The sequence below is a fragment of the Suillus paluster genome (genome assembly GCF_016628075.1).
Source record: "Suillus paluster strain FC165 chromosome Unknown EDB91scaffold_49, whole genome shotgun sequence".
NCBI classification, from domain to species: Eukaryota; Fungi; Basidiomycota; class Agaricomycetes; order Boletales; family Suillaceae; genus Suillus; species Suillus paluster.
In genome coordinates this window covers 141499-163369 of record NW_024537609.1, presented here as the reverse complement: position 1 = coordinate 163369, position 21871 = coordinate 141499, and the positions used below count along the sequence as shown (strand labels likewise).

Sequence of the window (21871 nt, the reverse complement as noted above, 5' to 3'; positions counted from 1 at the left end):
TATCAGGATGAGGACTTTGTTGATGACATTGAGGATACTTTTATGCCTTCATCGCCTACCAAATCTTCACTTAAAAAAAGGTGCTGCATGTAACCCTGACACTCTTACGTGGCATCATTATTTAATATGTATGTCACCCCAGGAAGCTCTGCGCTCGCATCACCCTACTAACTGAGTCTTTCAGGAACTCCCGCCTTTGTCGCCACCAACACCATCTTCCCAGTTTTTGTCTCCCCCTCCTATTTCACGCACATCAACTCCTATGTCAACCTTGGGTTATTCGCACATCAGGGACACAACATATCCCTCCCGCTCTCGATATGAGCATTCACATGATGAACCACATCAATATCAACATGTATTTGACTGATGCTATGCCAACATATAACTCAGATACTCACAAACGGACATGGCCCCATTATGAATCTGCTCGGGAGACTGAAGATCTGGAGCGTGAAACGGTGGAGGAGAGGCACCGTGTCAGGGTCCATGAGAAGCGCATTGCTATACTTTGTTGGTGTTATTATCTAGTACATTTATTTCCTGTCAAACACTCCATGTAGATTAAGCAACTATACAGATAGTGCTCTTCGCCAAGATCCATTGCTCAACTCGTGTAAAAAACTTGGACCAGTAATAAACCTCTTTCTCTTCGCCCAACACCATCTATATTAGGTCAATCTCTACCTGCAGGTTCGGTTACTATTCTCGATGCCACGCACTCAACATGTGCAAAAAATTGGTGAGTAAACCACTTTCTCTTCACTAAATAAATGATCTAATTATGCCATGTATTAGGCTAGTATGCCACCAGACTCTCCTCATATGAAAAGTGAGACATGCCCTATTATGTATTGTTTGTGCGCACTAGCATACAGTTACCTCAGTGGCAAGTTTTGACGCACTCAATGCGGTCAACATGTTTCTAGCAACATAATTGTTCGGCGTGCAAGTTGATGTTTGTTATTGAGGCTGTCAGCACCCTTGGGACAATATTTATATACAGTAATTGTTTGTCTCATCATTGTGTCCTGATCACTAACACCAGACGCCTTCCTTCTACCAAGTTTCAGAGTTTAATACAGACTGCCATCATCATGCCATGCAATCCTAGACCTGGAGCGGATGATGGAGAAGATTTCAAAGCTGAAATCAATGCAGTCATGTCGGACAAGTCCAATGGCCCTGACAGATCAGACAGCAAACAATCTGGGAGTGACCTTGACCAGTTGAGGTTGGTCTTGGCTGTCCCTGGTCCCAATGCCCAAATGCACGAGGTTCGAAAGGTAAGCACACTCACAATGCTAGTATTAGAGTATGTCATCTGATATTCACTTATATTGTAATATATGTAGGTTCTTGCCATAGCCCAGCAAGCCTACAATACGACACAATCTGAATTACGTGTCCTCAAGAGACAATACCTCATGCTATCTGCTGCAGTTCCTACTTGTAGCCGCAACTGTGTGCTCAAGAAAATGTCTCCGCTGGACTCCAGTATCAGCCATCAAGGTCAGAGATATGCACTGTACTGTCACTTCTTGGTCGTAAATGGCCTGTTTCCAACAACACCTCAACCTGGTGTTGACCCACGCAGCACTACTCACTGGACCTCTCCTGAGGCAAAGCTTAAAGGTGTGATGGCTGAACTTTACCTGATCATACCCAAAGATCTGCACCAATCAATGGAGACCTACCCTCGGTTTGCGTCCTTGGTAAGTCTATTTTGAAGTCCTGGACCATGCTCATACTTGTCATTAGTTTTGTGTTGCAGTCAGCTCCAAGAGGTCGAATATCCTGCACAGCATCAAGAACTGTGCAGGTGTCATTTTCTCTTCTTTCAAGCTTGATCTGAATCTTTTTGCCAACCAGCCTTCAAAGAAGCAAAATAATAATGATCTCCTTGTCTTACTGAAGAGGAATGGTGAGGGCGACTACATCTGCCTGGCACCTGTATTGTTTGCAAAGCCCAACACCATGGCAGCTGACGATTTTCTCAAGTCTGTGGTCCTCATCAAAGTAAGTACCACTGACCGTCAATGTACAAGTGCATCGCCTAACTCTGCTTATTCTAGATTGTTTGTGTCGAAGTCTTTGGGAAGGCAATGCTTGGTGGGAAGACCCAGGGCCATCCAAAGGGCAGGGGCCTGTGTATGGGCACACAGAGTGTCTCAGAAGGTATGATTGCTGGTGCGGCTATCTTGGCAAGTTCATTATATGTTCTTTACTTCATATTGCTGATTGCTCACTTACAGGCACATTTCTTATTGACACATGACGCCGAACTTACTGTGATTGGAGCAGAGACCAAAATCAACTACCAGAAGGACTACAATTTCTACTTGGAACGCCTACTCAAAGGCACACCATGGGCAATTAGTGTGATGGACTATTTCAATAAAGAAGTCTTCAATACTACCACAGCACCTAGTGCACCTACATCACTGTACTGCCTGCCACGCCTCGCACCTGGGAGGATGACTTCTTACAGGAACTTGACAACTTGGACCCTGTCACCTGTAATCCTTTGCCAGCTCATTCTAGTGCACGTGCACCTTCTCCCACCCTTTCCATCCTTTCCACTCTCTCTGCCTCAACACTAACCACTGCTGTCATCCATAATGACCATCCTGTCCCCTATCTCAACCACCATGAACTTCACTTCATTGACTCAGATGTCCGTTAGTCAGATGCGTGTCACATCTGCTTCTATGCAGCTGCATTTTGGCATCAATCAATTGTCACTTGCCAACAATAATGTTGGCAATTCTTTGGCTGCAGTGCCTGCACCATTGACCACAGGTTCCAAAGTACCTGCTCGTCGGGCTCATGTTTCAGCACTGGCAGCCCAAGAAATGCCTACAGGGGCTCCAAAGGCTAAGCGTGTTAGTGGTCACAGCAAGAAGGCAACTATGAAGTATACAAAGTGATAAGATTCCATACTATTGTTTTGGTCATCTTAGCACTTTATTTGTTTTCTCATCATGTATTTAGGATCAAATACATGGTCATGTTTCATTTGAATCATATCTACAGATACTACGAGTCTTTGTTGAGATGCCTTTGTCATTGAATGACTTAGTCTTTGCTATTACTGCCTGTTGCATTATAAGGCCCTTAAAATGTGCATATAGGGAATTGGGTTCCTCAGTATATGTCGGCCTTTTGGCCAAGGGGTAACTATGCCCCATAATACTAGGATTCTACTTCCTAAGGTTTGAGGTCAAGAGTTCAAATATGCCCCAACACCATAAAATGGTAGCAATAATGATAGTAATGTAATAACTACAACAGTGAAATAAGTAGAGTAGTCAAATAACAAGGTGGTACAAGGTGTTAAAAGATCACATGCATCACTCAAATGATATTTTAAGATTGTTTTCGGCATCATGATACCTTACAATGCCTTTTAAGGTCCATCCCTCACATGTCACAACATAGCCACATCAGCAAAACCCCAAAAATGATGTAGTGCCCTAGCCAAGTACAGCCACCTGTGGTAACTTACAGCATCCACAGTGACATGTAGCAACTGACTCAAATCTAATATTAGCACTTGATTATATTACAGCAGGTTACAGCATGCGCTTACAGACAAGTCTTAGTGGTCCAGTAATATAGTGGCCTGTAGTGTGATACAGTGGTCACAGAGCATGAATTTTTATTTCAAAAGAAAACTGGTATGGACAAGGTAATACATAAAGCTAATATTACTATGCTGCTGCATTCAACTCAGAAATAGTATGGTAAAAATCCTTGTCGATGTACTTATTGAGCAAAAATGATTGAGTGAACTTAGAGCTGTTTTGTGGCATCAGACGAGTGTCAGCGACAGGACCAAAGCGGGGAATAATGTGAGCAAAGGAGCGAAGTTGATCTAGGGGAAGGATGTCCCCGAAAGGCATCACTCCTGTACGTGTAGCACATTTTAGAACATGCATCTGTGTAGTGCAGTCCAGTACCATTCCGCATTGCTGAGGTACTATGTTGAGACATTGGACATAAGTAAGGAAATGTGCAGCCCACGGGAGAGTTCTGCCTGGTGGTGAGACTGGTAACATAATGAGGCGAACCTCAACAACAATGTGTCCTAGATTTGTACCTCAGAACAAATAACACTGAAGAACATATCAAGTTACCTTTAAGCCCACTAGCAGGCCATTGTTCTGTGCCATCAACAGTAAATATGGCAGCATTGTAGTGGCCATGCTTCCAATGGGCATCTGGCGGAGATGCATTAACCATCAGAGCAGGAAGGAGGGCTGACCCACTGTGGTGTGGTGTCTGCTGCACACGTACTTTGAACCAAATATTGAGATGCTGGAATGGAAGATTCATGGTTGGTGATGCTCGATGTTGTCCTGTCAACTTGTGGAGGTTTTGAACAGTCTGACCCTCCCATTGAATGTAATCGGCGAGTGCTGCTCACAAGTCAGGCAAACAGAACTTCTCAGCGACATCATTGATAGCTTGGCATCGTAATGAGGGGTCAAAATTGAGATGTATGGCAGTGGAGCCAATGATGAATGTGCGGAGTGGTCTGGGCGCTGTGGTGGACAACAAGGCAAATTGTGCCTTCTTGAAGAAATTTGATACAACATGTCCTGTCCACCAGAAATTACTAATGGCAGCCTGGCTATCACCTGCTTCATTGGCATTCTTGTCATCATCGATCCCATCATCCGAATCATCTCTATATCCAGCAGTGGCAGTGTGCGTCTGAGACTGCGATTGCTGAGCAATAGATGTCGCAAGATGAAAATGTTGACATTTTTTGACGCAATCCAGATATCGACATATCTGGGGATCATAGTTCTGGATATTCGTAGACTCTGCTGGATCCTTGATGAGAGTTATGTGAGCTCGTTCTGTGGTGTCAGCTCACCTGTCATATACCTGATCTGACTGCTCCAATATCGATATCCGCTCTGCTTTCCGACCCCCTCCGCTCCATCCATCCTCCGCTCCATCCAATCACAAGTCCGCATTCCGCCCCTACGCTTCCGCTCAACTGCTCAACTGATCCCCTTCCATAACCTCTCCATTCAACTGGACCTCTTTCCCCTTTTAGATATATACTTTCCCCTTTGGTACATAGACCCTTACTTCCGGATCACTGGTAATTCCTATTACTGCCCAATCACTGATCCAACGTGTACATATTGATATCCGCTCCGACTTATGTCTTCGCCTGTGTAAAGTACTTAAAAACTATATCCTTGGTACATAGCTTTACAACATAGTATCCTGATCACTGCCTCATACATAGAAGTATATAACATATCATGTACTTAGATATTTTCCTCAGTCTTAATATTACTTGTCTTCTCACAGTTACCTCTTGTAAGAATTCTCAGTAGGACCTTGCCTCCTCTGGACACAAGTCTCAACTTGTTGTCGCCTCTGACCCTCCAACCCTCCACTCCGACTTAGAGCCGTGCTCTAAGTGTTCCCCTTATTTCTCCACCCCCATCAATATTCCCCTTGTCCCTTTCCCCATCCTCCACATTATCCTCTGCCTTCCCCGCTCCTACCAAACATTCCCCCTGCCCCTATCCACCCTCCGCATCACTCCCCACCTTCTCCACTCTGCTCCTAGTCAGCCCGCCGCTAGTAGCTCTTACTTCCCAACCCTCAAAGTGGACCTAAGCGGTTCACTCGTCCTATCGTCGGACAATGTCGGACCCACTCCAAATTCAGGGCACGTACTCGGCTAAGGGCGCAGTGCAAGAAATGAAGCCAAGCCCTGACCCCTCTGCCTCCTGAGCCAGCATGGTATCTAACATCACCACTGTATAGGGGAACTGACTTGATTTGTACTCGGCACAACACTTTGCATCAATTCGAGTTTTGGAATGTACCAGTTGTCAAGGATGTTTTTGCTCTTGGCACCCCGATGCCCACCGTGCGCAATAACTTCATGTTTGTGGTTGTGAAACGTCTTGAGAGCATCAAGGATCTTCTGACATTGCTGCTCATTGATGGTTATTGCTTGAGATAAGTAACAGAAGTCCATTAGTGCACGGACAGCTATGATGACGCCCGGAGGCGCAGCATTTGTGATGACAGCAACAAGGTAACACTGTATGTCCTGCTGCGCTCTTCCAGTGATTTGCTTGAGCTTTGAGATACCCTGTTTGAAATGTCAGAATGTCACGAGTGGTTGTAAGACAGAAAAACAAAAGTCGAGCTCCTCCACGCTGACAGTTCTAATACACCACTGTACATCATGATCATAGGATTCGCGATGCCAATGATGCAAGGCCTCCGGAGTCAGAAACAAATTTGGATTTGTGAATGGCCAATCGCACCAGAACAGATCAGCAACACCACTGAGGCAGTTGGGCTCACATGCGGCAAAGAAGGCTTTGACATTTAGAGGGTCACATATAGATTTGATGCTCTTGAGTTGCATAAGGGTGGTTTTGGCTGTGCGCAGGGGGTGTTGGAAGGCATCACTGAATTGCTTATATGAAGCCGTGGTGAGTGGTGAGGTCTTTCCTCGAACACTGGCGAGCATGGCCACCTCGGGTGTATCCACGATATACGAAGCCAGGGGAGTGAAACAATATCTAAGGTTCCTGACTGGGTCTGACATCATATGTCCAATGTGTGCAGCCCGCTTGAGTGGCTTGAGGATAATGTCAAGACACTGATGGATTAGGTGAGCTTCTAGAACACCTTGCATATGTTTGACCGGATGCAAAAATTCAGTGATGGGAAGCAGGGCTGTGAGAAGAAAAGTGTGTGATGATGCCTTGTTTCGAACTGCCATCTTGATGTTGGCAAGACTGATGAGGAGGGGGTGAGTGATGTGTCTGCTGGTCATGTTTGTGATATTGGTCTTATCAGAGGAAAGTATTACACCAAGCAATGTAGAATCCTCTGGAAGCTTGAACTGCGATAGAGCAATAGAAGTTAGACAAGTAATCACACTAAACACTAAGGTATGAACCTGCATCGTCCAGGCTGCTTTGCCAGTCATCCATTCACCATATATCCGTACTGTACGCTCCACCATGGTATATATGCATTCAAGTATGAGGTTGATATCCTTGGCAAATCTTGGATTATTGAAGAGGGATTCAATACAGTCCAGTGGATCACACCAATACAGGTGCACAGGTAGTTTCATTGGATGATCGGTGGAAACAACACAATATTGCCACTTGGGACCAGAGGGTAGAAGCTCAGCACAACCCTGTAGCTCTTTTGCTGTGTGAAAGGAGAGCGGTAAGGCTTTGATCTGTCAAGGACTTGATTTCAAAGCTGATCCAGAGTCAGTGAAGGAAAACATACCAGTTCTATCCCTGGGAAGCGATCTATGGCCGCCATACTCAATGCTGAGGACAGTAGAAAACTAGCGAGCTCCCAGTCCTGAAAGGATGCAAATGGATAATACAAGTTGTTGTTACGATGATGTGCATATACATCATCATTGAACCGCTCCAGGAAAGTCAGGCCCTGTGCATGTACCCTTGCAGCACCTTCATATGGTGTAAAATGCCCTCCTGCAGCTCCACAACACAGTGTCTCTCCATTGGGGATTGGAAAATCATTCTCCATGTCCACTTCTTCATTGTGGTAGACCATATCATCCTCATCCGAGTTAGGGCCTGGGTTCCATGCTGGCGGCAGATCTAAGTCCATTGAGAAGCCATGAGGACTTTGAGTTCCAAGTCTGCCAGAATAAGCAGAAGACTGAGAGTGTGATGATGATTGTTTGGATTCAAAAGATGCACGCCGGTTCAATGAGTTGAGTATTTCTGCTGCAGTTGTGAACTCCACAGTAGTACATTGTCCGCATGATACGAGGGGCTGGCTTCGGTGACGTGTAATACCCAAGGCATCCTTGAACTTCTTTAGACAGTTCAGGCAGTCAGTCATTATGATAGCTAGTGTCTATCTAGCAACAGCATGTACCAACACTTCTAATATCACCTGCTCTTTACTTTCCTTTTTGATTTTCATCCCATGAAAAACATATGAGCAGGACTGATGAATGAATATTATAGTAGTCGTACGTATGGTACGGCGGATGCAACATGGACAACAGTTGGCAATGAAGATACTAGTACAAGTAAAGTAGTACTACTCAGGCTAGTACTAGGTGAGATGCAATGAACAAATGTCAGTGCAAAACGAAGATCACTCAGGCTCAAATATCCTACTAGCGGCGAGACAACAACTTAGCGCAAACATTCAAGATCACGGATACTGGTAGAACTCACCTTGCTGTTCATCTTCTTCTTCTTCTTCTTCTTCTTCTTTGAGCTGGCATTCTTTGTCTCCTCCAAGTCTTTTGAGACCTTCAGCTTCTTCGAGTCACGTTCAGTGGAACCACTGGCAAGAGGAGCATCCAGAGTGATGGTCTGAGATGACTTGCCAGAGACTTCTGTGCCAGTGTGAGCGGTAGTAGCACTCTTACACTTGTTATTGTATTTATAGTTGAACCAATCAACATAACGAAAGTAGGCAGTGTTGCAAATGGCGGAGGACATCTGCATAGCAGTGGCAGACCAGTTGCGTAGTAGTTCGGGTTTGGAATTACGGGCCTTGTCTATCATGCTCTTCTCGAGCCCAAACCCCTCCATAACAGTAATCATCTTGGCCTTGAGGTTCGCAGCACTTGTGTTGAGTAGGCGATCTACATTCATCATATCCACATCGGGAATGAGAGTCTGTAGGTTTGGATCATAAGATGAATAACACATAAAAAGATGGGACGTGCCCCTTTGGCATAGTGCTTGGGATCCCTCCAATCGAATCGAAACTTGCTTGATGCTTCATCCTTCAAGAACACCATGATTCTAACTGCCTTCAACTTAAACCAATTATGCCCCAAAAAAACTACAGGCCCAAACATCGTGTCAGATGTTTTGGGCAGAACGAGGCTCTTGAACTTCTTGCGGTTCATCCGCGATCCAGATTTGCAAAGTGACTTCGTGACCTCAGTGTGCTCTTCAGGGCCTTGGAATGTGCCATCCTCATCGATCGATACCCTGATTAGCTGCTTGATATCCAAGTTGTTCTTCACCATGTGCCCAAACTTGTGCATGATGGATGCGTCACTTTGGCTGAAACCTGCCTCGACAAGCCACCGAATGAAACTTTTATTGTTGCTGAACTGATCATCACAGTGCACGACACCCATGATATCCGGACTTGCTGTGATGATTCTTCATTGGGGAGCCGATTGTTTGTGAAGAATTGTGTGTTGACATACTGGTTGTTGTGACCGATCTGCGAAGAGTAGGTGATGAAGCATTTTTGAAGCCACGTGATGATAGTTTCATGAACGGGGGAGGGGCTCATGATTTCAACTTCTTGAGTGTCTGGAAAGCAGTTGGATATAGTATGTGTCGATAGCAATCAGGGCACGACGTAAGTGACCGATCTTAGCAACTGACTTACTTAGCTTTGATTTCTATATGTGATTCGCATGTAAACGCTAAGACAGCCGTGTATTCCGCTAGTGTGATATGTCGGATGGTCTTGAAGGGTGTTAGAGATACTCGATGAACTCAACTAATACTACTAGTGGCTTATGATCGTGTTTACTTGAAACCGTTAAAGTTCTTCAAGAATGGTAATACAGTGATCTGAAGAATGTGACCATCAGATCTAACTGAAAAGAGATAGCAAAATAATTCATACCAATATTCAAGCCTTCATCAGCTTGATCATGGTCAAAAGCAAGTGTTTTTATGAAAGCTGCTTTAAGGTTATCACCAAGAAGTATTAGCTGATCAGGATCAGGTAGTTCTACAGCTGGGGAAGGCCTGAAAATGTCTCCATGCAATTCTTCAAGTGGTTGTTGACCAAAAATGAAGGACAACTTGGGATTGGTTGAGGGTGTTAAAGGCAGCCAGCCTCCTGACTGGCTTGCTGATTGAGTGACATTAGAGTACAATGAGGGTGTGCTGAGAGGGAGAGACCCATGTTTGCTAGCGCCAACAGCCATGACGGGGAGTGTTAAGATGCCAACAAAGGACTATTGGCCTAGGTGGCAGCTTGACACTGGCAGCCAGCTGACATATCTAGTAGTGGACATACATTCAATTGTAAAAATCATGCTGCTCCTACTAGTAATAATCCACTTCAAGTCTGTCTTTTTGCACAATTCTGATACTGAGCTAGCGCAGTTATTGATACTGTCAGATTCAATATACAACTAGAAAGTCCATGAGCTATGGAGACAGCAGCTGAGACTTTTGAGCAAGAGTGGAGTTCAAACCTGAAACATGGCGCTCTCCACAGCAGTATACAGTGGTATACATGCATGTACAGAGGCATGTAGCAGTATACAGTGGTCTGCAGCACTACTATGCTCTGTACTGTAGCACTCTGTAGCATATTTCATGTCAAACAAATCATCCTTACTGATTGTGCAAGATTCAAATAAGTATATGAGCTGCCACCATCATAGCAGTACACGTTACAACTTAGTGAAAAGAAACTTGGATTGGAGGCAACAGGGGTTGACACGGTGTATGCTAGGTACAATTCGACAACAGGACAGGACAGACAACATTATCAACCTTTGACAGGGGCCTCCGAGTCATAGTCATAAGTGGGCTCAGGTTCAAGCATTGGAGGATCTTGTGGAGTATGTGAATTGAAGAGATATTGTACAATCAAATTTTGCTTACCTGGCATTGCTGGGTTGGCTACCGGTGGTTGACTCGGAGAATGTTCAACATCCAAGTGATTAATTCGATTATCAGAGGTGCGGCGACATTTTCGGGGCTTTGAATTCTCCAATAATGCAATGCCACTCTTGCAGATGGAATGGCGTATATAACCAATACCAATGTTGGCGTTCACGAGCTGTTTCTGAGCTTCACCTGCTTGGAACCTGTATAGCCTCCCAAGTGCATTATTCTCCTTGATGATGGAGTCTGCAAGTTTTTTTTCTGCAAGACGAACATCTTGCTGTGCTCTGGAGGCGTCCAAAACAAGCATGGCTCTAGCTTCTCTGGTGGAGTCAGTAGATTCCTAGGCAATATCAGCACTCATAGTATAGTGTGAACATGAATTGATGCATAATTTACATCACCAGTAGTACTAGTGTCGCTATCATCACAATCCTTGTTTAGCTGGAGGGTGGACACATGGGCAGCAATGCTGAGGCACAACTCTGAGATATTTGGCATGTTCAAGTGTTTCATGAGCCCTCCAGCCTTGGAGGGTATGTGTTTTGGAAGAGCACCAATAGCCCTAGGAGTTTCAGTTGACCTTGGAATACATTGTACAGACTTGCCAATGAGTGGATGGATAACGGGAGTCTGGGGGATGGTATGCTTAGAAATAGTATGGACTTTTTCGGCTCGGGAGGGAGAAGCAGGTATCACAGCATTGAGTGGGCCGGACGATACAGGAATAGCTACAGTTGGTGTCGCTAAGGCTTGGTCGTGAATAGTAGAGGGCATAATGCAATATCAATGTATCTAGTTGAAACAATTCATGAGTGAATAGACGGGTGTCTACAGGAGTATTATTGTGGCATGGTAGGTGGGAACACACAAACTTATGTAACAGTAATACTATGTTGCTCAATTCAATTACAATTCTACAGTTGCATTTTACCTCATATCATGGGACTTGGTTTAATTGGCGAGTTGACTAGGCTGCCATCTGTCTTTGCCTTTGTTTTCTCCATCAACCATGGGCAGGAAGAAGAGTCTGCAAGCAGTGGTGCTATCTGATTCCTCAGCACACAGTGATAACGACTCAGGGATCGTGACTCCACTTGTCGAGCCTCAGGTTGACTCACCTTTGGGGCCCCGGCATACCAAGTGTCCCAATGCTGGAAAGGGTGGAAAAGCCTCTCAGTTAAGAAAGGTTGGAGAGGCCGTGATTGATGCTCCAGCAAGACGTGCTGGCAAGGGACAACAGTTTGTTATACCTGATGGAGAACCGGAGAACATCATGGCGCCGTCTTCAGGGAAAAAGAGAACTCACAAGAAAGGTCAAAAAAACAGTAAGTTCTATGACGTGAAGCTAAACATTCCCTTACGCTTGATATTCCGTAGGCTGTACCAGCAGTTCAGATACCAGATCGATTGGATGGTGCAGGTTCTGCACCTACTCTGCACATTGGAGAAAATGGTGAAATGTTTGGATTACAGAAGAACCCCATTCCTCCGGGTTACATCAGTTTGCAGCCTTTGGGATCGGAGCATCCTGTGTGTCTGAAGTCTTGTATTCAGCAGGATAGACCACACTCCCATACCCACATGGAAGTTGCAACAAGGCCCACTGTTGAGCCACCTGTCATGTGTGCACCTGTGGTGCAGCCTACTATCCCATGCCCAAAGCCATCTGACCCACCTGTTCAAAAAAGTCTTTGGGGGCAGGTGGAGCTCTTCCGGACAGTGCTTCCTCCATCTTGCAACCTGGTTCTATCTCAGAACATGAAGAAACCGAAAATCACAGCGACAAGGATATGTCCAAGGTTTGTGATGAGTTAAACATGGTCGACAACAACAATTTCCCTCTGAGCAATGATGAAATGCGTACATCTCCACCTGTCGAATTCTCACTTGATAGACATGCAGATGAGAATCAGGACATCGACCACACCCAGCACCATCAAGGTCAGGCAGAACAATGGGTCAGTCGCCCTGTGCATGCATCTCAAAAGGACTACAGGCAGAACAGGTGTGAAGATCCTGGTAAACGGAGTCAACCACAAGCTCGCTCCAATGCAATCGCAGAAGTGGTAAGTAATTACTATATTTTATACTTGTCTCAGGTTCATCATATCCATCAGCCTAACATGGATTATGATGTTGTAAAACGGCATCAGAAGACTAACTGTCGTGCTCGTTCTGCATCACCGATGCACTTGCATTCAGTACGCTATTCTGGCTTCACTGTCAACCAGCCAAAAACCAAGCGCGCTTGCACCAGCAATCTCCAGTCAAACAACAATCATCAAGTGGCTGGGGACTCTGGTGACATGAAAGTTGATACTGATTCAGAGGTCTGACACACCGGTGTTGGGTGCCGCACGAAGGCAGCACAAAGTATACAGGACGGTGCCATTGTTGCAAAACGAAAGACACTTGGTTTCTTCCCGGATCTTTGGGTCAAACTGCTGAATTATACCAAGGCCTGCTTTAGGTTGCATCTTGCCATCGCAGGCCCATTCCCCACACACAAGGAAGCCCTTAGTGACACTGGTATATGCCTGGAACTAATCACAGAATCAATTGTGGCTTGGGAGGTGCAAAACCACTGTCTTGAAGCAGGTATTTTTTTCTGGCTGGTCTAATAGTAGCGTGTCACTAACTATTTTGTCCAGATTTCTATCCCCAGTATGAGTATGACATGGCCACTGTCATAAGTGTTGTTTCCATTTGAGATTCCCCCATCAATACTCAAGTCCGTGCTCTGACAGATTTACAATGATTCCATCAACTTTTGCAGTAGGATCAAGCAAATCGTGATTAACATTGTTTCTGTGGAGTACAAGCTGAGTGGTAGCGAGAGTGAGATCAAACAGAAGGCAAAGGCATTGTTGAAGAGCTCGAAATTTTTGCGTGGAGAACGTGACAAGGATGTATGCACCATCATGACCTCAAAACCCAATACTAATTTTCTAGCAGGGTTGTACTTCTAACTTTGCGCACAGCGGCCTCCACTCTGTCTGCCTTCAAGCATTCTATGACGCTGGTTCAAAATCTTTATGACAATTTCCCGAATTTCATCACACCATCCCTCACAAAGCCCTTCTCCTGGTCACGACCATTGTAAGCCTATTGAATCAGTATGTACATCGTTGTTTTTGTTATTGACTCATTATATTTCAGGTTCACAATGTTATTCACATCTATTCAATGTACAGTGGCTCAAAAAACTGTCCACATGTTTGTGCTATTTTCACTATTTACATTATTGTATATGAATGGACAGGTAGACCAAGGTTATGCTAGTGGGGTACTCTGTAGTACTCCCTTGGGGCGTAAATTTGAGCCCTTGCCCGTGGGAATCCATGGTAATGTCGTGGTGCTATAGGCCCTACAAAATGATGACTCATGCGGACAGTTTTTTGACCCTAGATTAAAATTATATAAATCATTAGTTATGACACCATAAAGTCATGCCACTATTAAATAAATTATGAAGTGGTGTCATTATGACATTATTAAACCTATTGCTAAGTATATAATGAAGTGTGTCCCATATATCATAGTCATGATCACCATGAAAACCATCTCCTCTGCTCAAAGGGATAATATCCTTTCTCTGTCTACTACTGGCCTCTCCACTCATCAAATAGCCTCTAGAACTAGTGTATGCAAGTCTACTGTAGCTAAGCTCATCAAAGAATGTCACCCAGACAAGGAAAACTCCAGTGGAGGTTGTCCATCCAAACTCACCTCTACTGATAGGAGGGTCATTATCCAACATATCACCACAGGAAAGGCTGATAATGCTGTCCAAGTCACTCATCATATCAATTCCATCATCCCTACTCCAGTTTCTTCACAAACAGCGAGGAATGTCCTTAAGGAAGCCAATCTTAGGGCTGTAACAAAGAAGAAAAAGCCTCTTCTTTCCATCACTCATAGGAAGAGAAGACTAGCCTTTGCCCTAGCCCATCAAAACTGGACTGTAGAGGACTGGAAGCGGGTCATATGGTCTGATGAGACTAAAATCAATAGAATTGGGTCAGATGGGAAGGTATATGTGTGGAAAAAGAAGGGGGGCCCTCTTACAGACAGAGAGATTAATGGAACTCTCAAGTTTGGAGGAGGTTCTCTAATGGTATGGGGAACTATGGGGTGGAATAGTGTGGGAATGCTTGCAGAAGTTGAGGGGAGGATGGATGCTGAGCAGTATGTGGACATCCTCAACCACCACTTGCTGCCTACCATGGCAGAATCAGGAATTGATGAAGAAGACATTATTTTACAACAGGATAATGATCCCAAGTATACATGCAGAAGAGCCAGAGAATGGTTTGAAGAGCAAAATATTCACCTCCTTGACTGGCCAGCACAATCCCCTGATGTCAATGTCATTGAACACCTCTGGGGAGTACTCAAGAAGAAGCTTTTAGCCTATGAACACCCTCCTAAAGGAGTGTGGGAGTTATAGGAGAGAGTTACAGTGGAGTGGGGAAAGATTACAGCAGAGGATTGTCAGAAATTGATTGAAAGTATGCCTAGAAGGATAGAGGCAGGAATTAAGGGCAAGGGAGGTCACACAAAATACTAGAACAGCTAATTATCTGTGTAAAATACTTGGGTCAAAAAACTGTCCACATGAGTCATCATTTTTTAAGGCCTATAGTGCCACCACATTACCATGGATTCCCACGGTCAAGGGCTCACATTCATGCCCCAAGGGAGTACTACAGAGTACCCCACTAGCATAACCTTGGTCTACCTGTCCATTCATATACAATAATGTAGATAGTGAAAATAGCACAAACATGCGGACAGTTTTTTGAGCCACTGTATGGCCACGTGAACACGAAGCAAACAGCCTTGTTGGGCTGTGGCTGGCATGTATGTTTTCCTTTGTATTTTATCCTGGTATTACTGATCATCGAGACAGGACCAGGGTTGTTGTTGATGGCAAACCTCAAGGCATCAAGAGTGATTCTGACTGGGTGGTCGAACTTGATTGATATAGTATACTAGTCTCATTAATCACATCATTACTACTACCATAGTATTACCCCTGCTTCAATGCTAATGTTTCCGTGTTGCGCTTGATACTAGCTGTGGCATGCAAGAAGTTGTCTGAAGCATCTGACGTGCACAATAGTAGTGTACAACTCAGTGTATTGCTATATAGCTACTAGAGGTGGTTATACAGTACCACACAGCGCCAGTAATAGTCTGCACAGTGCTATATTTAGTGATCGTGAGATATTTTGGGTAGCGACAAATTAGTTCATGCACAGCTTGACTCAGATTGGCAGCACTGTGTGTCACTGTGGCTCCACTGCACAGGGGGGGACTTCACTGTGATGCTGCAGTCACTGTATGGCACTGTGTGGTACTGCACATCACCTCAAATCACACAAGGGTTTTGCTGATGTATTCTGATGCCTTACAATGGCCCACAGCAACCATTGTAAGGTCTTAAAATATAATTGTGTGTCATTCAAATACCTTAAAATGGCCTGTGTGAAAAATGGACCTTAAAATGTCTACCAAGGATTTACAATGGTACCTGGAAATTTCTGACATAATGAGTTGCATTGCTGAAGACACCAAGAGAAGAATGCGGATGAGGGAAATACAGTTACTTCAAGTAGGCTAGAAGGGGGAGAAGACAGTAAATTGATGGGCAAGCATGATACTTAAACAGAAAACCTCACCACAAACATGAGGCTTCATTGCCACTTCGAGAATCCAAGTCGAAGTGTTAGGATAAAATTATATCAGGTTCAAACCAGTCTGGACGTGTTCAGACCGGTTCGCGTGCTCCAGGAAAACACTGAACCCCGAACCTATCAGGGGGTTTGGTCCAGGAGAAATACTGGACCTGTGACCGAACCATTGGTCTGATCCGCAAAAGGGCTGCTCAATTCTAAAAGTTCGCGTTCACTTGGGATCCAAGCAAGTTATGACACTGATTACCGACACTTACAACTCCTTGTTTGGAACTGGATGCCGGCCGTCAGCCGGTGACTTTCAGAATCCTGCGTTATCAACTTGATCAGTTCCCATCGTTCAATGCGTCGTTCAACATTCAACGGTGATCAATATGCCCCGTGCACAGTGACGAAAGCAAGATCATAGGGATATTTTAATTTTACATTCTGTTCTGGCTAGTACATTGGCCGTATCCAGGTGTGAGCAAGGCCACCTCAGGGAGCTTTTCACTCCAGATCATCAAGATCTTGACAACGACAAAGGCAATGAACGGCTCACTCACTTTTTGTGTGGGACAGCCGCGGGCCTTCATGCTCTCTCTCTGATGATATCTGTGCCTGGCTCTCATGGTCCCTATATCCAGTGGTGGAAGTGCAATGAATTCTTTGATATATCATTGAGTTGGCCTGATCGAGACTTTCATCATGAATATCGGTGAGTGTGTTTTGTTTTCGATCTTATCAACACACTGATGATCTGGTAGTGTTAGTTGTGCAACTTTTGACCACTTAGTGCAAATCTTAGAGCAGAATCCCATCTTTCAATCGACGGGGAGGAAACCACAGCGACCTGTGCACTATCAGCTTGCATGTTTCCTTCTTTGTTATGGGACTCGTGGCGGGGACTCCCTGCAAGCTGCCCATAAGCTTGGGATTGGTTTCGGAACTGTCTTCCTCTATTGCAAGCGCATAGTGCGTGCTCTGCAGGAGATCGGAATGCAAGTAGTTACCTGGGGTGATGAGGATCGTCAGAATGAAACAACGAGATGGGTTATGGACTGGTCGGGAATTCCAGATTGCATTGGGATGCTCAATGGCTCCCTCATATGGCTTACTGAGATGCTGGATCAAAATGGCCTAACATTTATTTGTCGAAAGAAATATCCCGCTGTAAGTAAATCTCAAACAGAACACTTTCTGTTAACTTACTTGATATGTAGATCAATGTTCAAGCTGTTATTGACCACGAGAAATGATTCACAGCAATCGAACTAGGATGGCCAGGATCAGTTTCGGACGTGACAATGTGGAAGAAGTCTCACGTCTGGCAACATCAGCTTGATCATTTCCCAAACAATACTCTCCTTCTCGCTGATAAAGGTCTATTCTTCTTGACCCTCACATCTTTCATACACTGACCCTGAACCAGGCTATCCGTCGTCGCCCTATGTCCTCCACCCATTCACTGAACCTGAGGTCAATGGGCAGCCACCTGCTGAAAAAGCACACCGCCGTAAATTCAACAAGTGTTTATCTTCACAGCGCATCATTGTCGAGCATACATTTGGTATGCTCAAGGGCCGTTTTCCCAGTTTGAAGGATTTGCCGCCTGAGCAAGATATCCAAGATACTTACCGTGTTGTCGAGGCACTTTTTGCTCTGCACAATATGTGCATTGACCTTGGAGATGTACCTGAGCTCATTCCACTGTTTGATAGTTCTGACCCTGATCATGACGACACTGAGGATGACCGAGCTGATGTTGATATCTCTGGCTATGGCAGAGTTGCTGGGGATGATGAACCAGAACTTCCTGCTTGGGAGTCAGACGAGTGGTTGAGGGAAGCTGGTCGTTATCGTCATCTCACGATTCTAAATGATCTTTTTCCATTATGATACTTGATAGCAATTACTGACCTCCAATAGTGAAGTAGTCCAATAACATTTGATGAGCTGCTGCTTTCAGCTTATCTGGCATCCCATCTGTAGTCAAAATCTCTTTTGCATGCCTCACCTTCGCCTCACGTTCTGCCAGTGTCATCTCAGCCCGCCCTTTCTCTACCATGTAATTATATTGTTTGTCCCCTCGGAACTCGCATTTTTCGAGGAGTTTCAAGCATGCAATGTCGCTATCTGCTGTTGCCTTCAGGAATTCGACATTTGATGCGAAAAACTCAGCAGCTTCACTGCCGATACCAGTCTGCGAAGCCTTGCGTTTGTGCCGCAGCGCAGGGACTCCTTTCTGCAATGTTGGCTTAACTTTCTTGTCACCTGCAGATAAAACTGATTTGTGTGCAGGTTGACCTGCTTTTGGCTTAGTCTTCCTCTCCGTATCACTGTCCTTGCTTTCACCATCACTACCCTCATCACTGCTGATATCGATTGTATCCGAGATCGTTCCAGAGCGAAAATCTTCCTCTCGCACAAGTCCCGGGTGCTCGCCAAGTCTGCCAACTCATGTCAGTAATGTTTCGCACAGAGGTTCAGCTACTCACCTGTTGTTGAACAGTTCGTACCATCCCTCGTCATACCATTTTTTTCAAGGTAGCCCCAGATAAGTTCCCAATATCCTTCCCAGCTGTTGGAGCATTCTCAATCTTCTCATCAAGGACTTCAACATCAGGATCACCACCGCCATTGCCAGTGATGGACTTGAAATTCAAGATATATGAAAACACTCGTCGTAAGCGCTCGTAACGTCCCTTGATTGACTCTGGGCTGCGTCGTCCTTTGAATATACGTTCAGAGACCTGTATGGTATGGTATTAGCAATTATCGAGGCAAGTCTACTTTGCACCTTTGTTACCTTTTTGAAGACGTGTTTAGCATTGCCAGTGAGGCCTTCATAGAATTCACTGTCACCACCTAGCAGGGTTTCGAGCAAAAGTTTGGTGTTCTTGTCTGACCAATGGCTTTGCTCTTGAAGGTGAGCCATGGCTTGTTCCCCATCAATTTTCGTCTTTGCCTTTGTCTTCAGCTTTGCACCTGTGGCCTTCTGCTTCAATCCTTTGCTGGCATGGGCTTCACTACTAATCCGAGTTGATGGTGTGTCATTCTCAGTTTTCCTTATCTTCTTCGCACTGTCACCATCTTCCAGGAGGAGGTTACCATGATATTCCTCATGTCCTCGCTTCTGTGGTTGCGGAGCTGTGGCTGGCAATGGTTGCTGCTGTGAATGAGGTGGGAGAGGTCTTGGATCACCTCCTGCCTCGTTTGCCTGACTTGGACCATAGACAAATTGATTTAGATCATTTGGTTGAGGCCGACCACATGCTTCGAGCACCTGGCAAATATCAGGAAGCTTCAGCTAGTCAGTATTCGTCAAGTATTCCATTCATGCTATTGGCTACTCACTTGTACTCCAGATTGCTGATTATGTTCAGGTCGGGGAATTGATTCATAGGGCTGCTCCTGCTGCAGCTGGCTGGATTCACAATACAGAATCAGTCACATACAGAGCTTGAGAAAATAATGACCTACTGTTTCGTGTCAAACCAGTAATGTTCTGCATGATAATTCTCTTGCTGTTGCTGATGCTGATGCCTTGTGTTGTGTGCAGGCACTACTGCCTGGTGCTCGTAACTGCCCAGTGGAGCAGAACATTGTCCACCTCCATGCGGCACAACATAGCCATGTGGTAGTTGCTCCTGCTGTTGATGCTCAACCCTACTCTGAAACTGATGTTGATTATATCTGCCACCATTGTTAGGATAGTAGTAATCCATCGCTGCAGTGGTGGAGTTGTTAACAGTACAATAACTATGAGCCAGACACATCCGGCCTTCTTCGGGCTTGGGACTAATTTACGGAGGTGGAAATGAAGCACTTAAGACTTAAATAACTTGTATCGTAATACTCGGATCCCAAGTGAATGCGAACTTTTAGAATTGAGCAGCCCTAAAGGTTCAGGTTCGAACCTAGGTTCAGGACCGGACTTCGGAGGCACTAGCCCAAATTACGGAGCGACTTTCTAACAGTGTTATACATAATTACCGGAATATTTCACACCTGTTTATACACCTCTATTTTTTAACCGTAACTTACGAAGTTCCATCTTGTTGACCACGAACTTTCTGTGGAAGACCAAAACTCAAACATTGTGCAGGATTTTCGGTATTATTGGGCGGCTGTGCTGAGCTTCATCGATTCAAGGATGGTCATATTACAGGGAGTGTTGTTCACAACATCTGATGAACATGCACATATCTGACGAGCAATGCAAATTTAATGCCAAGGCCACCCAGGAACCGGAGATTCATTCATGCCCCACGACCCCATTGTGCCGCACACCTCCCTTCAAGTTCGAGTCTGCGGAGATTATTATGCATTTTGGCTGAACCTTTTGCGCCTAGAGTACGGTATCTCAGCAGCAACACCTTTACGTTCACATTGGAAGTTTCAGCCTATAACACACCTGCCACTATGGCTTTGCCTCATTCTCTTGCACAAACACCATCATGTTTACTTCCCCCTCCATCATGTTTGCGCTGGTCAGCTTCCTCGCTGGCGCCAATGTGTGTGTACAGTGCCCAGCCACAGTGAGGGGTGGTGCCAAGAAACTACACGCTACCATCACAAACAATGACTTCACATATTGCAAGTGTGTTACACCCACACATCTTCATTGGACAAAGTAACTGATAGGCCGGCAGCTACGATGATCTCCCGCTCTACCTTGCCACCTTTTACTGTATGTACTACAAAGTAAGTGCTTTCTAGGTATTGTGCCCCCTCATTGTTCTCGGTTTACATGCTAGCGATCATATCAGGATAACGGAAAGTTGGGGGATCAGGCTGAGTCTGATTTTTGTCCGGCTGCAGCAACTGTGAAGGATCACTGCTCAATGTGATGTGAAGAGGTGGGGGAGAGAATACACCCAACAGGAGGAGCAATTCTCATCTGCAAACAGCCGGGTATATGCCAGTACTTAGATTAACATCTGTTACGAAATTTGTGCGTTCCTTCTTGACTGATCACATGAGACCAAAGTCAATAGATTACTGAAGCTAGCGGCCTATCTTGCGTCCTCACTTCTTCACGCACACGTTCTACTTTGACCAGGCAAGTCCATGTCTTCCGAATCCAGACAACAACGATGATGACGACGATGCTGATGATTCTGGAGAGGACACGGAGGGCAAGCTTCAACCGCTCACATTCACGATGCCTAGCCGATCACATTCTCATCACTTGGACGCGGGTCTGAATGAAACACAAAACCAGACTAATACACACTAGAAGAATTGAAAGAGAGAGGTGGGTGGATGGCAAAATCGGTCAGCGACGCGCAAAAGGAGAGCACAGAGAAGAAGAAGGAGTGAGACGTCGTTCTGCAACTCGTATTCCTTTTGTGAGGGCAAACTTGGACTATGCTTCACTATGAGGGTACAAAGGTCAGGTTTCGCTCGAGATCTGCTTGCAATTGAAATGACCAGCTCATTCTGCGCTTTTTCTCTATTTCAATCATCCATATATTTTTTCCTTTGTCTCTTTTCTCTCTGTATGTTTACAATATACTTTCCAGTGAACGA

At 45.0% G+C, this 21871-nt stretch overlaps 5 protein-coding genes across 5 annotated transcripts; 3 read left to right on the top strand and 2 right to left on the bottom strand.

Annotated features, from left to right (window-relative positions):
* Positions 1–1097: 1097 nt before the first annotated feature.
* EDB91DRAFT_1251033 (uncharacterized protein) lies at positions 1098–2930 on the top strand (the record flags this gene model as incomplete). Its single annotated transcript, XM_041323315.1, has 6 exons — positions 1098–1286; positions 1356–1715; positions 1762–2019; positions 2076–2381; positions 2432–2677; positions 2718–2930. 6 exons carry the CDS (start codon positions 1098–1100, stop codon positions 2928–2930), a joined length of 1572 nt encoding a protein of 523 aa, XP_041174677.1.
* A 783-nt stretch (positions 2931–3713) lies between these two features.
* Positions 3714–7887, bottom strand: EDB91DRAFT_1238446 (uncharacterized protein; the record flags this gene model as incomplete). Its single annotated transcript, XM_041321718.1, has 9 exons — positions 3714–4090; positions 4140–4421; positions 4443–4693; positions 4727–4880; positions 5806–6133; positions 6158–6403; positions 6587–6898; positions 6956–7246; positions 7300–7887. The coding sequence occupies 9 exons, from the start codon at positions 7885–7887 to the stop codon at positions 3714–3716; spliced, it is 2829 nt and encodes a 942-aa protein (XP_041174676.1).
* A 3076-nt stretch (positions 7888–10963) lies between these two features.
* Positions 10964–13627, top strand: EDB91DRAFT_1084148 (uncharacterized protein; the record flags this gene model as incomplete). The annotated part of the gene is made up of 11 exons (XM_041315727.1): positions 10964–10986; positions 11100–11191; positions 11258–11298; positions 11479–11510; positions 11676–11983; positions 12079–12188; positions 12347–12724; positions 12758–12988; positions 13022–13256; positions 13310–13344; positions 13406–13627. The coding sequence occupies 11 exons, from the start codon at positions 10964–10966 to the stop codon at positions 13625–13627; spliced, it is 1707 nt and encodes a 568-aa protein (XP_041174675.1).
* A 3417-nt stretch (positions 13628–17044) lies between these two features.
* On the top strand, positions 17045–17595 carry EDB91DRAFT_1084147 (uncharacterized protein; the record flags this gene model as incomplete). The annotated part of the gene is made up of 3 exons (XM_041315726.1): positions 17045–17054; positions 17133–17509; positions 17560–17595. 3 exons carry the CDS (start codon positions 17045–17047, stop codon positions 17593–17595), a joined length of 423 nt encoding a protein of 140 aa, XP_041174674.1.
* Positions 17596–17912: 317 nt separating this feature from the next.
* On the bottom strand, positions 17913–20064 carry EDB91DRAFT_1084146 (uncharacterized protein; the record flags this gene model as incomplete). Its single annotated transcript, XM_041315725.1, has 7 exons — positions 17913–17948; positions 17975–18114; positions 18257–18776; positions 18871–19089; positions 19146–19622; positions 19694–19763; positions 19820–20064. 7 exons carry the CDS (start codon positions 20062–20064, stop codon positions 17913–17915), a joined length of 1707 nt encoding a protein of 568 aa, XP_041174673.1.
* Between the last annotated feature and the right edge of the window lie 1807 nt (positions 20065–21871).